This window comes from Atheta coriaria, unplaced genomic scaffold (genome assembly GCF_025399875.1).
Source record: "Atheta coriaria isolate IRGN ID8LTWV9N9 unplaced genomic scaffold, Caltech_Dcor_3.1 hic_scaffold_9_pilon, whole genome shotgun sequence".
NCBI classification, from domain to species: Eukaryota; Metazoa; Arthropoda; class Insecta; order Coleoptera; family Staphylinidae; genus Dalotia; species Dalotia coriaria.
Window position 1 is genome coordinate 12,635,565 of NW_027045451.1, and position 15,562 is coordinate 12,651,126.

Below are 15,562 nucleotides of genomic sequence, written 5' to 3' on the forward strand. Positions count from 1 at the left end.
GACAGTCACGGTGTGACAGCGACGTCGCGCGGTCCGGTGCTCACAAGCAAAATCGCTGCGTGTTTACGATAAACATCAATAACCATTCGCATTCAAAAATGTGAAACACCTGCAGGAAACCATCATATTAATTTATAGTAAATTAGACTATCGGAATCTCGTTAAACAATCCACCATAAACAATGGCAAAACGACTGACTGAGGAGATGGTCATTGCGCGGACGAAGATTTCGGATTTGTCCAAAATCAAGCGCCTCAACTGCTGGTACGCTTACATCTTCCGGTTGCATCATGGTCACAGTGCACTAATCGGATTTGATTTGATTTAGGGGTAGCGAGTTGGTTGATGTGTCTCTCCTGCGCCGCATGCCCGCCGTTGAAGTGCTATCGCTCAGGTACGTTCTTATTATTGTTATGTTTTGCGGCGCGTCAGTTTTCGTTCACACAAAATCTAAAAGAAACAAAAACGAAACAAAGAGCTATTTATTGTACTTACTGCACAATGTCGGCTTCGTATTCTTACGAAAGCAACAAGAAATCACGTTTGTTACTGGTACATTAGTTGCCTGTGTGTGTGTGATATGTTGTGGGATCATCGGTGCGTAAAGTTACACTTTCAGGATTGGATCTAGTCAAATATCAGACAATTTAACACGAAATACATAATTATTCAAGACTTTTTTATACAGGTAGAATCACCACAATATTATCGGTAGACTTTGGCGTGTAGTTTAATGTGAAAAGAGTGTTTGTGTCAAATTAATGTGGGAAACTCCATTGTTTTAAACTTTTCAAGCCATAAAACTAAAACTGTGTAACTAGTCATATAATATAGGTAGTTTCGTTTTATTAAATGTAAATCGCATTAGTTTGACGTCAAGCTAGCGTTCTTGTGACTGAAAACTTCCAAAAATGTTAAACAACGCGTAAGCAACTGATTTTCTTATATGGACGTGTATATTCTGCGCGTAGGAAGAACAAGTTAACTCGATGCGGTGATTGGAGACATTGGAAATTCGCAGCTGATGTTATTCAGAAAATTTCGTTGATTTACTATTCATATTGTACTCGTATGGTAAATTACACGATGCTAGTCCAAGAAGATCGATAATTATAGGGTTTATTTTTTATTATTTTTTTGTTTATATCGCAGGAATAATAAATTAGGGCTGAAAACGAGGTTAGCCAGAAATATTGATCAATTATGGTAATAAATATGATGTGTGTCAGCTGGTAAACGGTTTTTAAGGTACAAAAAGTGCGTAATATAAGGTTTTAGCCTACCTGCATGGAAAATTACATTTTTAACATTATTGTACGAGGATAGAAAGAGAGTAATATCAGGACAGGAATATTTTTTAAGGAATGTTTATCAACTTGTGTGTAGAATGAAATTTTTACTGTTTTTTCCTAATTTTATTTTTGTATAAAATAAAATCTGCGAAAGAGAAAATAATTTAATAAAGGGAAAAGTTGTGTACGATATGTGTAATACCTATATTAATTTACAAAAATGGTTTCACTAAACATTAATATATTATAAAAAAAAATGTTGAGTTAATTTGCGTCGTGTAGCACGCGTAAAATTTAAATAATCTAGAAATTATATAAGACACATCCCACGTGTGTCCTTCTTGTGGTCATATTTGGTTCGTTGAGCAGTGGCAGAGTAACAGCAATGGATGTCACATGACATATCATGACCGGCAATTGTACAATCGCTACAATAAAAATATCGACTAGACTTTGCAAATTAAATGTTATTTGATATTCAATTAACACGTGCGATGAGTGAAAACAAGTGTCACATTTGTTTGTTTGTTCTGCTGAAAAGCGGAACCTCCCACAACTTCAAGTTGATTATTTCTTATTTTACGCCATGTCTTGAACTATTGATCAAACAGCTCACAATACAACTCACTGGTATTTGTTTGTTGTTCAATGAGGAAATAATTATTGGAAAAAGTATAGGAATTGATGAGTAATCCTTGCCATTCACATTTCTACTTGATTCAACTTGAATTTGAATCAACATGTGATGTAATTTCTATATTATGCTCGTAGTTTTGTAGGTGTTGGCTTCGTTTTTAGAGTGCGTGATTTTAATTATCGTTGTGGTTTCATTTCCCACGATGGAAACCGCGTAACGAACTACGGGCAGAATTCAGAGGTGTGTCTGCCGTTTCTAGGACGAGAATTCTTCAATGTGTATTATTAGTTCTAGCACTACACACATTTGTAGGTACCAAGTGAAACGCGGTGCATCTTAAATTCCAAATAAATTATAAACTAACACATCTTAAAGTGAGACATATAATTTAGTTGAATTTCGAATATATTCCGATAATAATCTGTAGTGTCGTGTGCACTTCATATGACGCTTACGTGTGTTTGATACAAATTAAATGTCAGAGGTAATATTTGATGCTTGCGGAATGACTAAATAACTCATGAGCGGAAATTATGTGCTTGGACTGGTTTCTACTCTTCCTGAATTGGAATTTGTCTAGAAAATAAAAGTGAAGGTCTAGAAAAATTGGTATTCTCGATAAATTTGCATAATACTCTCAGGAAACACGCACGAAGTGAAAAAAATCCAAGGCGTGGAAATATTAAGCACGCATTCCTGATAGCTCAACGAATAATCACCTCATCATAGCACACCCTATTAAATATGCATCAAGTCTTATTAATTTCAGTACAATGCAAAGAGTACTTGGAAAAATTAACCAAGTTTGCAGAGTTAAAAAAATCCATTTAAAGTTCCATTTACCGTCTGGGCGTTTTCTTTTCGTTTCTAGGTCAAGAAAAACTGAAATTTTAGTATATAGGATCAATTTCTTGTATTTAAAAGTTGGTTTTAGTCAAATTGATTCAATTTAAACATTTTATGTTACAAGTAAACATAAAACATCAAAGAAAGAAAGTTTTATTGCAATCGGTCTTAAGATGCACTCGCTGCATGTGTTCTTAAGTTCTGCTTTGCACATGTTACACATTTCACATGGTGTCCTAGATTTAGAATAATTCTTTTTCTTGGAACTGTTCAACTATGCTTTACTTGACTTTGAAATGATTACCAACTTTATTGATTTATCAATGGGAATACCTAATGTTTTATTGATTGGATTTACGCTTGAAAGTTGAGGCGAAATTGAGGAAATATGAAAATTGAGTATCACTCTGCGACAAGTTATGTTATGTCGATATTTTAAGTAGTAAGGTTTTATTAAATTTGATATTTGATGTGGGTGTAGTTAAATTTGGAATATTTATTCCGACGAAACGATTTGAAACGAAATGAAACGTTTGGCGTGCAATTAGCCATTGTGTAAATGCGGTCGGTAATTGAAGTAAATGTAACGCTAATGCGCACGCTGTTTACACTCTGATATTTTTTAGGCCACTCGCATAAAGGCTTTTTCTTTTAATTGCTTACTCATATGTGATATATGAGTTAATAATGAGGACTTTCGATTTTATGTTTTCGCAAATTTATTTTTTTGCTAATAAAACTTTGTTTTCTTTTTTAGTATCAACAAGATAAATAGCTTAGAAGACTTCTGTCAATGCAAGCGTCTAGAGGAACTCTACATAAGGCAGAACGACATTCGTGACCTCAACGAAGTCGTATACCTGCAAAGTCTATCAAACCTGAAGAACCTCTGGCTGGGCGAGAATCCATGTGCCAATACGGACGGGTAATGTGAAATATGTTGATTGCGTGAGTGCATTGCGGATATTGGGAATTCGCCGATGCGCTGCACGCGTCTTTTTTACGATAAATATCGCTTTACGATCTTGACGATCGTGTTTACAGTTATCGGTATGCCGTTTTGCGCGCACTGCCGCAGCTGCAGAAGCTGGACAACGTCGCTGTCACGCCGGACGAGCTGCGCGAGGCTCAACGTCGCGGCAAGACGCTCACCCATCCGGATGATCCTCAGGAGAGCGAGGAGGAGTACTCCAACCATTACCAATATCAAGAACAGCAGGTACCGCCTTCACAGCAGGAGTACTCACCGCAGAGAAGTCCGTCTAGACAGGAAGTAAATTTCATGCGACACTTTTTGTATTTTTATATAAAACCAACTAATTGATTAATTCATCATTTACATATTAACCATTTTTATTAATTGTATTTAACCAGTCGGAAATTGAAATCGAAGAGGATGAATATTTGCCGGAAGCGGAGGTGGTCAAAGTCGAGGTACCAGCTGAGTATACTCCACCAAGACAGGTATTCATTTAATACTCAGTATTCATTCAATACTTATATTAATTCTTTAAAAAGAATTTATTATGCCAAAATTAATGATATGTGTTGTATTAGATGAGCCCGCCAAGGCGTCCGCCAGTTCAACCCGAAGTAGTACGAAGGATAAACTACTCACCCGAACCCGAATATACCGAACGACGAAGGAGTAGTTATGATCCTCTGTCGCCAAAGCATCAACCTCAACAACAGCACGAGGTAACACATACAATCGTTAATTTTATTGGTTTATTATTAAAAACATTAATACGCATGCGCAGAAAGCGCCATCAACTAACAATCATGAGGAGCCGATTACATCTGAACATAATTTCAAAGAATCTCGCTTGGTGACAAGTCAATCTACTAATAGCATAAAGGTACTATATACTTATCTACTTGTTTTAAGCCAGTTTATAGTTTTTTTTGTCAGTTTTAATTAAATGTGCGTTAATTTATTTTAGGAATACACAAATGGCGATAGATATTCAAGGAGCATGTATCGAGAAGATGGCAGCGAAATGTCCTACCGACACGAAGGTCCTGTACGTAGTGCCAGCCAACACAATTGCTCAGCTATTCACAGGCCGCCTTTTCAACGACGACCTGTTACGAGGGTAGTGTATTGTTTTAAACTTTTGCTTACTAACTCGCTCTGGTAATCACAAGATTTTATGTTTTTAAGTTGTAGTGATTTATTAGTATTCGTTCTAAGCATGTGTTTTCTGGTTTGGTATTTCAGAATTCGAATATTTTGTCGGCTGTCTTGTGCCTAGTTAAAGAATTAGATTATCCCAGCTTGGAAGTAGTTGAGATGGCGGTGCGCTGTCGAATGAACGAGTTGGACGAATGACACAAGCAGAAACCAAGCCCCGAAGAAGAGACGCGCTGATATGTTCGAATGCAACAAAAGGAAGGATTTCAATATATGACTTTATCATTCACCCGAACTAACTGTTACTAATTTGATCTCTAAATTTAGTATTACATATTTTTTAAATTGGATGATTTTGAACAACTCGAGATTAATTTTCTACTTTATTCGACTACACTTTCCTAGTCGGACGATTTACTTATTTATTAATTTATTTCCGGTTTACTCTTCTTATGCAATTAGTTAAGTATAATATGTCTCACTCCAGAGGTTGTGTATAGTAGTTAACTAAAACGTACTGATTTAATTTATGCATCGTATGAGATTTCTTCGTTTACATTTACTGATTGTTAAGTTAAGTTTAGAGATAAATTATATGAAATTATTAGTTTCGTTTTAGTATGTTTACATTTTTACATCAGCACTTATTAGGATATGACTTAATAACGCGTTGAACATCAAAAGAATCAAAATGTATGATAGTCTAGTCTGTTTGTCCGTTGAATTGTTTGTCACTCTTATCTTGCCAATACTATTTTGATGGTGCAATTTTGATTATGTATTATCAACATGACTGCAGCAGGAATTTCGAAAATATGTATATAAAATGATTCATTTTGGTGCAAGCTGCAACTTACTATTTTTATATACAAACGTACGAATAGTGCAAATGTTTGGCGAATCATATATTGTCGGTGTTGGTATATTTGTAAGAGGCAATAATATATTGTAGTAAGAATACACATTTTTATAAACAACAATTTATTGAATTTGTGTGAGAATTGTAACTTTTATATGTTTTAGTTTCTATCTTAACGAAAAACAATTTGTGGGTTTCTTGTCCACCACCGGACCCTTTTGGAATCCGTCTTCATCGACGCAGTAGTATTTACTCTCACCATCTATAACTTTCACTTGGATTTCCATGTAGTTACCTTTTCCGTCGCAACTGCCACGTGCTTTAGGATCCTGACCACCTAATTCGAATATCTTTAAATCTCGTGCACATTCTGTAACATTTATTTTAGATATTTTAGTTCGTATACGGTGATTTGTTATAAGAACTTACTGCAGTCCATTGATGAAACATCACCTTCGGCCAGATTTAGAGCAAAACCAAGTGGTTTTCCATCCTTCCAAACGCAGGATGCTCTGTGGGTTGGGGTATTTAGTTGGCTATGTAATATATTAATATTTAATTATTTACATGTTATCAGCTACGCTGTAGATTCCGTAGGTTCCATCGGCATCGCAGAGAATACTTTCATACTCGAAACCAATTGTTCCGTGCGTGTGAAGTTCATTAACAATTTTTTTCTGTGCGTACAATTTACTTTCGCATTGGCGCATATATTGGTTACCATTTAGTACATCATCATCTGTATAGAGTATATTTAATAATAGTGCATTTATTTTGAAAATGAAATATTTTCTGAAATGATTGAATGAAGGTGTTATTTAGGATACTTACAACAAGATAGTTTTTTCCACATGCTTTCAGGCACAACTTTAGAAAGCACTTCGCCCGTTGGTGGATGCACACACCAACATTGCCCGTCATTGCATTGCATCGGTTCGTAATTGCCTTCGTCGTCACAATGCAAACTCACAAATCCAATACTTTTATCACTCATCATTTCAGCTCGTTTTCGACTACAAGCTGCAAAGAATCAAACTTGTCAATTAAATTGTATATGCAACCTGCAATCTGTAATCTTAAAATTACCGCATGTCATATTTTCTGCAAGCCGCCACCATTGGTGACCATCGAGGCGGGTTCCAACAGCGTCAAAACAAAAGCATCTTCCTGTTGCCTTTTCACCCTTACACTGCTTCGGCGCCCATGTGCCGTCAGGAAGACACTCAGGTCTCCACATGGCACGGAAATAACTGGCGTCTGGTTTTGCATAATTCACATAATACTTGAAACAGGAGTTATCATCAAGGACACAATGCTTTTCTTCTTCCTTGCCTTCACATAGGTATCCAGGAGGACATACATTTTCATCTGAACAGAACTGATACAAGTTCAATTCTAAAAGAGTAGCAGAGTTTTAAAATAATTTAAAACATCATTTAAACAATAAATCAAATATTTTAAGCTTACCAGTTTTGATTTTCCTGCAATAAGGAAAACAATCATGATCGCCACCATGAGGGAATATATAATACTTGTGGGTGACTTTACCCGACTCATCTATTACGTCCGCTGGACAATTACTTTGCAAAAGCGATGAAATTACATGATAACGTGCTTCACACACATCGTTTCCTTCACTTAACTGAAGCAAAACAATGATTGCAAATATTATTGACAGTAAATTCATTTTGTTAAGTTGATGGAACAAGTGGACTGAATCAAGTGTTCGGATAGAAATTATCTTTTAGTAAAATGATATCTTATCAGTTTTATATGATTGATTTTATCTTATCTTCATTTTAATACGTATTTATTTACAAAAATATACATTTGTCAAAATATTACTCATTACACATAGTTTTGATAAAGTAAAATAATTCTAAATGTGTATTCACAGTAGCTTCTCAAACCGTTGCCTGTATATACGCTGTGGATCATACTTGTTAGCAAGTCTTTCCCAGTCCTTGGCACGGTGCTTAATCAAATGCCTGATAACTCTCTCGGAGGTGTCCTTCTGCTTCTGATTGCACTTCTCGCATCCGCCGGCTAAGGCATCTGGGAGAGTTTCTACAACACAAGAAAACGCATCAAACAAGTCGCGCAATCAAATTCTCACATGGCGCGCGCGTTTTGAAAGCAGAAAGTGAAAGTTCCTTATATAACTTATACACCTTATAAACTTATAAAGTAAGTTGTGGTAAATTCAAAGAAACATTTCACTTACTCTTAAGCTCGCGTCCCTCGGGTGTGCACGGCCCTTCGTCCATCATGCACTTGATGTAGTTTGAAAGGACGCGGTTGTTCGACAAGATTTGATCAACGTTGACATTATCGTACTTGTTGGTGTATTCAGCGCACTCGCCGAGCGCTAGGAGGCCGCAGACGGCGACGACGTACCACGAGAGAATCATTCTGATGTCTTGCAGACGCAGCGAATCGCGGCGGTATTTAAACAGCCGCGGCCATCGAGGAAAGTGATCACGTGATTGCGTTCTGGGTAGAAGCACTCGTTCGAGTTTATTGAATTCGATGCCCACACCGTCATAATATTTACTAATTAATTGCTCACCATCCGAATACTTGGAGACGTGGTCACATGCATACATTATGTCTGGCATTGTGTATGCAGGTGTGCGAATATTGAAGGATTAATTTTTGTCACGTCAACACGCCGTAAAAGAATTCCCTGAAGATTACTGTTGAAATGTGTATTGTTTCGTTCGTGTTTTCTATTGTGAGCAATTTACACATTAATTCCATCACAATTCAATTGCGTTTTAACGCTACAAGTCTTAAATGTGTTGTTAATTTTTATGAAAATATTTGCACATGGTTGGAATAACTGAAACTTTGTTGTAGTTGTTTATTCGCAGAATATGACACAATGAGTCAAATAACTGTGCAAAGAAGTCGTTATTCCTGCTAATTAAACGCAAGCACTCATAAATATGTTACGATTTGTATTTATCGTTAATATACTGCCCTGTTGGAACTTTCATCTTGGACGGAACGAGTTTAATTGCGTATCACACCGTTATATTAACATCTTCAGTTGTTTTTGGGGCGACGATTGGTTGGTTTATCTTATCCATAAAATCATACGATGTTAGTGATATTTAAATTCCAGTTTTTTTTTAACTCTAAAGTAGAAATTAAAGTTTACAACTGAATTAATTTGTTATTTGGAATTTTTAATCTATATAATTAGTTATATTGATGGCCTCCTAGCTTCAAGTTGATCAAAACATTGTAAACAAATTCAAAACAAACGTTTATGCTTATTTAAGGTATGCAACTTAATATGCTTCAGACAAACAAAGTATTGTGTCTGCGAAGCGCATGGAGAGGTCGGTATGGTCCCGATATTGTTGGCAGGTTATGTAAAAAAGTCGCTGCATTAACCAAGTATGTGGCTCACGAAGAAAACACAAAGTTATCTCAGAAATACTGCATCGGGTAAGCAAACAAGCACTAAACGTGTATTCTAAAATTACAATTTGAAGAAATAGTGAAATAAATTCTCATTTTTCTATGCATTTAAATAAAAAAACAAATCAAAGTGTAAATTAACAAAATCTTAACCGTTACTGAACAAAATTGCTTAAAATAAACCAGCAATTATAACGTGTTTACGTAATTTTTATATGTGTATATTTTTATGTGTGGAAAATTCACATCAGAATTAAATTGGTCGTTGCATATTCTGATCATGACACAAATGACTAACTGTACGACAAAAACGCATCTGTAATTACATTTTTATTGTATACAACACACATTGTTCGTACATGATGCAAGCATTGAAGAAGAAACACAAATTTGCATGAAATTAAAAGAATATCTTAGAAGAAGCTAAGATTTTAGTTTTATTGCCTTAAAAAGTGTTTGAATTTTTACACAATGGCAAATATTGAGAGTTATACAATATTTGTACCTACCAATCAAAGAAAACAAAAAGAATTAAAAGACTTATTTAAAAATATTTAAAAAATATATAAATTTATATCAAATACTTTTTAGGCTAAAACTAGGTAAATAAAACTAAATAAAATATTATAAACTTGGACAGCATTTCTTTTTCTCTTTCAAATAAAGCTATAATTTTAATAAAATTTGTGATGATCTCGAGTGTCCCGAGCTAATACGTTCTTCGCACTCCCAAAGCATTTAAAACAATTCCTGCTATATCAGTACCCGCCGTAATCACTCTGCCAGCAATGTCAGTTATCGGCTGAATAATAGTATTCACCCCCTTGATGACCATATTGATTCCAGTGACTGGAATTTGATGAAGTGGCCGTACCGTCACACCAAAATCATAATTATATGAAATGCGAGTTGTCGTCGCCGATATGCGATCTTGTAAAATCGTTGAAAAAGTCCTCTTTGTAGTTGTTTTGATGGTGTTTATATTACCAGGTTGGTACTGTTCCGAAACTCGACCGGAAGTTGTAGTAGTCGTAGCTGTAGATGACACAACCGGAATGGCTCTAGTGCTTGTCACTACAACCGGCTGTGGTTGAATTGTTGTCGAGGAAAAACTTATAGGTTTGTTGGCGATGGTTTTGCAACCGTTTGAACTTGGGGTTTTGGTGAGGGTAGACTTTCGGATATTTGCACTTTCTTCACAGAATCATCATCAAATCGCGTGAATATTGGTACTTGTTGTGATGGTTTTGATGCGGTAATGTCATTAATGGCATCGGATTGAACCTGATTGTTTGTCACTGGCGTTTGGGGGACTTCGGGAGATCTATTGTTTTTGCGGTTGAAAGAATCTTCTAACCTTTGGACGTACTCGCCTGTAGGATCCCAGAGAGCTGATAGTTCAGCCCAGACACTTGGATATTCTTTTTTCAAGCGTTTGATGCTTTTCAGTGTGACGAAACGTTGTTTTTCTGTACATCTTAAGCAATTGTTCTTTAGTGCTTCCGGGAGTATACCTAAAAAACACATAATGTGAAATTTATAAGAAAAAATAAAGGCAAAGGCATTTAATTAATATTATTTGAAAGATGCTTATATTAAAGGGTTTAACTTTTGATTATATGCCATTAACGTTAATTTTTAACTGATGTAATGTACGTGAAAGATGCAAAAGCAGTTATATCTCCCGTATTGGCAAGAATACAGCTTTTTGTTTTATGATTCACAATGCACTTTTCTATCTCTTATGGAAACAAATGTACGTGACTTAGTTGTTTCTGCTTAGCAAGCGGCGTCTGCGCAGTAACAGCCTTTTTACAGTTTTTGTGAAAAAAGTCCGATCTCTGCAAAAAACACAGAATTTCCATGCACTTTTTAATTATATATTTACAATCTTGAAATTCGAGGTCACATTTTCATTGGCGCCGCTTAACACTTTTTTTCTTAAATTGTTTTAAAGAAATAGAATTAAATTTGCGGTTTGCCAGTGTAATTTTATTTGCACACTTGTTGTAAAGTTGTGATTATCCAAACATAATAGAGTTTATGTTCACAAAAAAGCACGTAATGTTGTAAATACATGGTCCTAAAATGTTTATTACACCGAACAGGAACTTTGATAGTTTTTTTTTGTTTTCAAATTAATCTACCATATTAAAGCATTACAGCCAACAATCTCTAATATCGACAAAGGAAGAAAATGCGCATGATTAAATTGATATATGCATTCATGTGAAAGTGCGTGTGCACACGAAACGAATTGAGCATAGCACAAACGAATGAATGTAGCGGAAAATTGCCACTACGAATAAATTGGACTAATAGAGTGCTTGCTTGTTTGTTTAATAACATCGAACGCAATCGAACGGAAGTGCTTATATATAAAACATTATTCTATAAAATTTAAAGTACTTTGGTAATTACTAATAAGATAATTATCGGTTTTAAAACAAGTAATTATTTTATATTTTATACATTTCTAACGTCAGTAATACTTTTTGAAAGGGTAAATATTTATTCAACATGGCGATTTCGTCAGGGACGATTCAGAAATTTATTGTTTATGTTTGATTAGAAGTGGCTCTCGAATTAGTTGATTAAACATGCCTAATTTATGCATGGTCATAACCATTTTACACATATTGTCACTTTACCCGACTTTCGCTTCAATCGTTAAAAACGTAAAACCTGAAACGTACTCGTAGGTTGCTATAATTGTAATGGTCTTCAAAAATATTTAACAAGTAGCTTTTGCTCGCGACTTCGTCCCGGTAGTGTTTAATAAAAATGTAATTCGCTTTTACTCTCTTGTTCTAGACATACTCGTAGTATGTGTCAATTCTATCAATTAGATTCGCAATTTTATTTTAAAGAAACTAATTATATCAAGAATTACTAATAATGCACTTCAGCACGCCATCTCGGATTCAACTATTTAACTATAACTATAATTGAATCTCAATGCAAACTTTTATCCTATAGTCTTTAGGGTTTTCCCGGCAATTATTCGAATTTTTCTCGCCGTAAAAACCATCCTTGGACTTTATCGAACATTTTTAAAAAGAATTGGCCAAATTGATGTAAGCGTGGTTGAGTTATGCGCTTACCAACAACATTTTTTCCATAAAAACAATAACCTCTAAAATGTTTACTCTGATACCAGTTGTTTTTAGATTATTTAAACTATTTTTGACTTATTTCAATATTAATTGACGTAAACTAATGTTAAAATTGACCCCTGGATGTCTGATTATTAGACAAAAATAAATGTATACTGTATATAACAGTTTTTTTTTTTCGTTTATCGCACATCAGTAATTAACTAACAGTTATTGTTTGAGTGTGAGAATCTGAGCACGTTTAATTTAACTTGTCTGACCAGCTTTACTTATTTGGATTTTCCGCAAGTCCACTTGATAACGAAGTTATAAAGTCCACTAGTTGATGTACTAATGCATAACTTTTAGACATGCACTGACGTAAACAAACCACAAGTACTATCTATTAATAAACATTAAAATTGAAATCAATTTACATGTGTCTAATACACAAATGAATTTAATATTTACTCTTAAACCATTGTTTGTGCATACGGCATACTTAAGTGCTTTATTTGTCGTGTTTTTTTTTGCGAATACAATTTATGCGTCTATGATTGTTGCTTTGTCACAGTGGTGAACAATACAACAAATAATTTTGTAAATATGTTATGCGTTGCGTGCTTTACAAACAATACCAGCAGTTCGTAGTAGCGTAAACAATTCGCATACACGGCGCTTAACGCAGACAAATTTGACTAAAAACTCATACACTGACGATTGCAAATTGATTGTAATTGGAATGGAAACGTTACATGATGCAAGTCGTTACAAAATCAAGTTTGTTACATTATTTTCGGCGCATGAACCTCCTTTAAACTTGTTTGGATTCCGGAGGATATTTAAATTATCCAGTTCAAGATGTAGAAAGTAAAGAAAAAATCAAAACATTTCTGAAGTGCACACATTAATGCTTCACAATGTTTATATCTGATATAATTTCCTAGTCGAATAAATATTTTGTAATTAATTATAACAAACTATGTTCGCATCTTATTTTATTAAGCGTATTGTATAATAATATCTCAAGTCAAAAATGGTTTAAAATTCTTTATAACTAAAAATAAAAATTTTACCAGCATAATTGGGTAATCAATGTGATCATTTAATTATTTTTTAATTGCCAGTTACAAGCAAAGTAAAGAAATTTTTAAATAAATGCCTAGAAGTTCTTTTATAGGTCATAATATTGTATAATAAGTGTGTAAAATGCGTTAAATTGTTGTTTTTAAAAATTTTTAAGTCAAAACATGCATCAAAATTTAAAATTTGATAAAAGTCACTGGGGATTTTTACTAGACTTTTTTTTTAAATTAATCCCGTATTAAAATCAAATTCAGTTTCTTGATTCAATTATTTTTTACCAATGTAAAAACCAAGTAAATTTCTTTACTACTGTTTAAAATAAAACCCACACTTTTTTCCAAACACTGTGTGATGCTATTATCTCAAAATTAATTAACATTGACATTGTTTACCATGTTTTTATTCATCCACACAACTGAAATGCTTTGAAATTGAAGAAATAAAGCGTGAATCAGTCAAGGTCAGATACATTCAACAGTTGTAACTAATACGTATTATTAACGTCTTGTTGTAAGTCACATTGCAGTGCATGTAGCGCAAATCGTGAAGAGAAATTGCGGTGGAATGTGCGCTGTATGTACGCGGTATGTTTTTAATTAGTATTAAGCTTACGGTTAAATTAAACAATAAAGTTAACGTGGATTGCATCATTTACATTACATTAAATCATAAACCTTTCAGAGGGAAGTTGCAATATCTGCGATTTCTTAATTTTAATTTAATTTTTATTTATTTAATTGTTAATTTTTAATTTGACCTTTACTTCGTGGATTAACCTCGTTTGAGAATGAGAATGCAGTTCATGATGCATACACAACAGTTGCAACCAATGAGAGCGTCTAAGTAGGTTAGTTGTTTGTCAGTGATGACTTGAGTCTAGTTCTTGAGTAAAATTCAATCATCGAGTATATTGCACCTTTGTGTCATACTTTTTCTAAATTATTTTTTTCTGACAAGTGAAAGTGGTTTTTTTGCTGTATGTGTATGTTTTACGTACGTTTGAACTCGATTCCCTGCGGCGTGCAAGGTCCTCTATCCAGAAGACACTCTGTGTAGTAATGCACCAAGCGTTTCTGATTTAAAATGTGTTCAATATCGATGTGGTCGTAACGAGTGGTGTAATACCCTCCTGGTGGAGGCGCTGGGGAGTTTTGCCCGGCGGCGAGATGCAGCAACCACGCAAACCACCATAAACTCACCGATGTGAACAACCGCATAGTCACCAGATAATTATTTAACAATACATCAAATCTATTATAATTCTTGCACAACTATACCATAAATGTGAACGTTTGTGGTTTGGTGACTAAAGTGAATTTAAATTTCGTGTGTTACTAATGCTGATGTGCGCTGCACTCAAACTGTGTGTACCGGCGATGTGTGTCGTGTGTGTTGTTGGTTGTCTGCGCGTGGTGGCATTTGGTAGGAGCCGGTAGCAGCGGCGCGGACGTAAACAGACTGAGCCAAGTCTGCGTCAAGACTGTGCACTAAGTACTTGCGTGGTGAGCCGAGTCAAGACTGCTAAGAGATTGCAACCTTCGCGATGGCGGCGCCGGCGATGGCTATCAAGACAATGGACTAAGACGCGTGGTCAGCGGACACTTAAATCACGATCTTCACCGCGGAAAAAACAGCGACAAGTTATTGTGGAGAGATGACAGGCACACTTGCGTGCGATTTCCTAAGAGCTGGGGACAATCAAGCAATTTGCGTGACTTAAGTGACCCGGCTCACTCAATCGGATAACAAGAGGCTTTGATTAATAAGCATGTATGCATATTTTTTGCCCCTAAAACACCGTTTGCCTTCGATGCGTGGCAATGAGGACTGCATTATGTCGTCTATTGGAGTCAAGAATGTATTTACATTTACATCAGATAAATACATACAACATATAAATATAAACAATCGTATTTATCCTATGGGAACGCCTTTGTTTTATTTTTAAATTAAGTGCAGGTATAATGTTTTTACAGACACGTACGACACCCAAAAATAAAAATAGTAAATTTAGCACTACTTTTGCAATGACCGATCGTGCAGCAAAAATACTGTTTTTGTAGTATTTTTGTAAAAACGAATTTAACTCATACTTACCTTAAAAAGCATATATTTTTGTTGTTTACAAAATCGAATAGTGAAACTAGAGTAAATGATTATTATTCAATTGTTGCTGTTAAAAA

At 34.9% G+C, this 15,562-nt stretch overlaps 3 protein-coding genes and 1 long non-coding RNA gene across 6 annotated transcripts in view; 2 read left to right on the forward strand and 2 right to left on the reverse strand.

The window, feature by feature from the left end:
• LOC135799283 (uncharacterized) overlaps positions 1-15,562 on the forward strand; it is a 99,597-nt gene that overhangs the window by 62,610 nt on the left and 21,425 nt on the right. The gene's annotated exons all lie outside the window — the stretch shown is intronic.
• Positions 3-5,890, forward strand: LOC135799658 (dynein axonemal assembly factor 11). 3 transcript variants are annotated; one of them, XM_065312845.1, is made up of 9 exons: positions 3-265; positions 330-395; positions 3,534-3,701; positions 3,821-4,049; positions 4,151-4,240; positions 4,334-4,474; positions 4,537-4,635; positions 4,720-4,872; positions 4,998-5,890. In XM_065312845.1, exons 1-9 carry the CDS (start codon positions 183-185, stop codon positions 5,106-5,108), a joined length of 1,140 nt encoding a protein of 379 aa, XP_065168917.1. In that variant the 5' UTR covers positions 3-182; the 3' UTR covers positions 5,109-5,890. The 3 variants fall into 3 exon arrangements, with proteins under 3 accessions (XP_065168917.1, XP_065168918.1, XP_065168919.1); XM_065312846.1 differs by lacking the exon at positions 4,151-4,240 and having other exon boundaries at positions 4-265; XM_065312847.1 differs by lacking the exon at positions 4,537-4,635 and having other exon boundaries at positions 7-265.
• On the reverse strand, positions 5,875-7,497 carry LOC135799657 (uncharacterized). The gene is made up of 6 exons (XM_065312844.1): positions 7,237-7,497; positions 6,856-7,164; positions 6,601-6,789; positions 6,337-6,508; positions 6,199-6,281; positions 5,875-6,139 (listed from the first exon to the last, which is right to left on the reverse strand). Exons 1-6 carry the CDS (start codon positions 7,454-7,456, stop codon positions 5,937-5,939), a joined length of 1,176 nt encoding a protein of 391 aa, XP_065168916.1. The 5' UTR covers positions 7,457-7,497; the 3' UTR covers positions 5,875-5,936.
• On the reverse strand, positions 7,661-14,961 carry LOC135799681 (uncharacterized). The gene is made up of 5 exons (XM_065312874.1): positions 14,377-14,961; positions 10,314-10,712; positions 9,964-10,233; positions 7,994-8,419; positions 7,661-7,836 (listed from the first exon to the last, which is right to left on the reverse strand). Exons 1-5 carry the CDS (start codon positions 14,594-14,596, stop codon positions 7,661-7,663), a joined length of 1,491 nt encoding a protein of 496 aa, XP_065168946.1. The 5' UTR covers positions 14,597-14,961.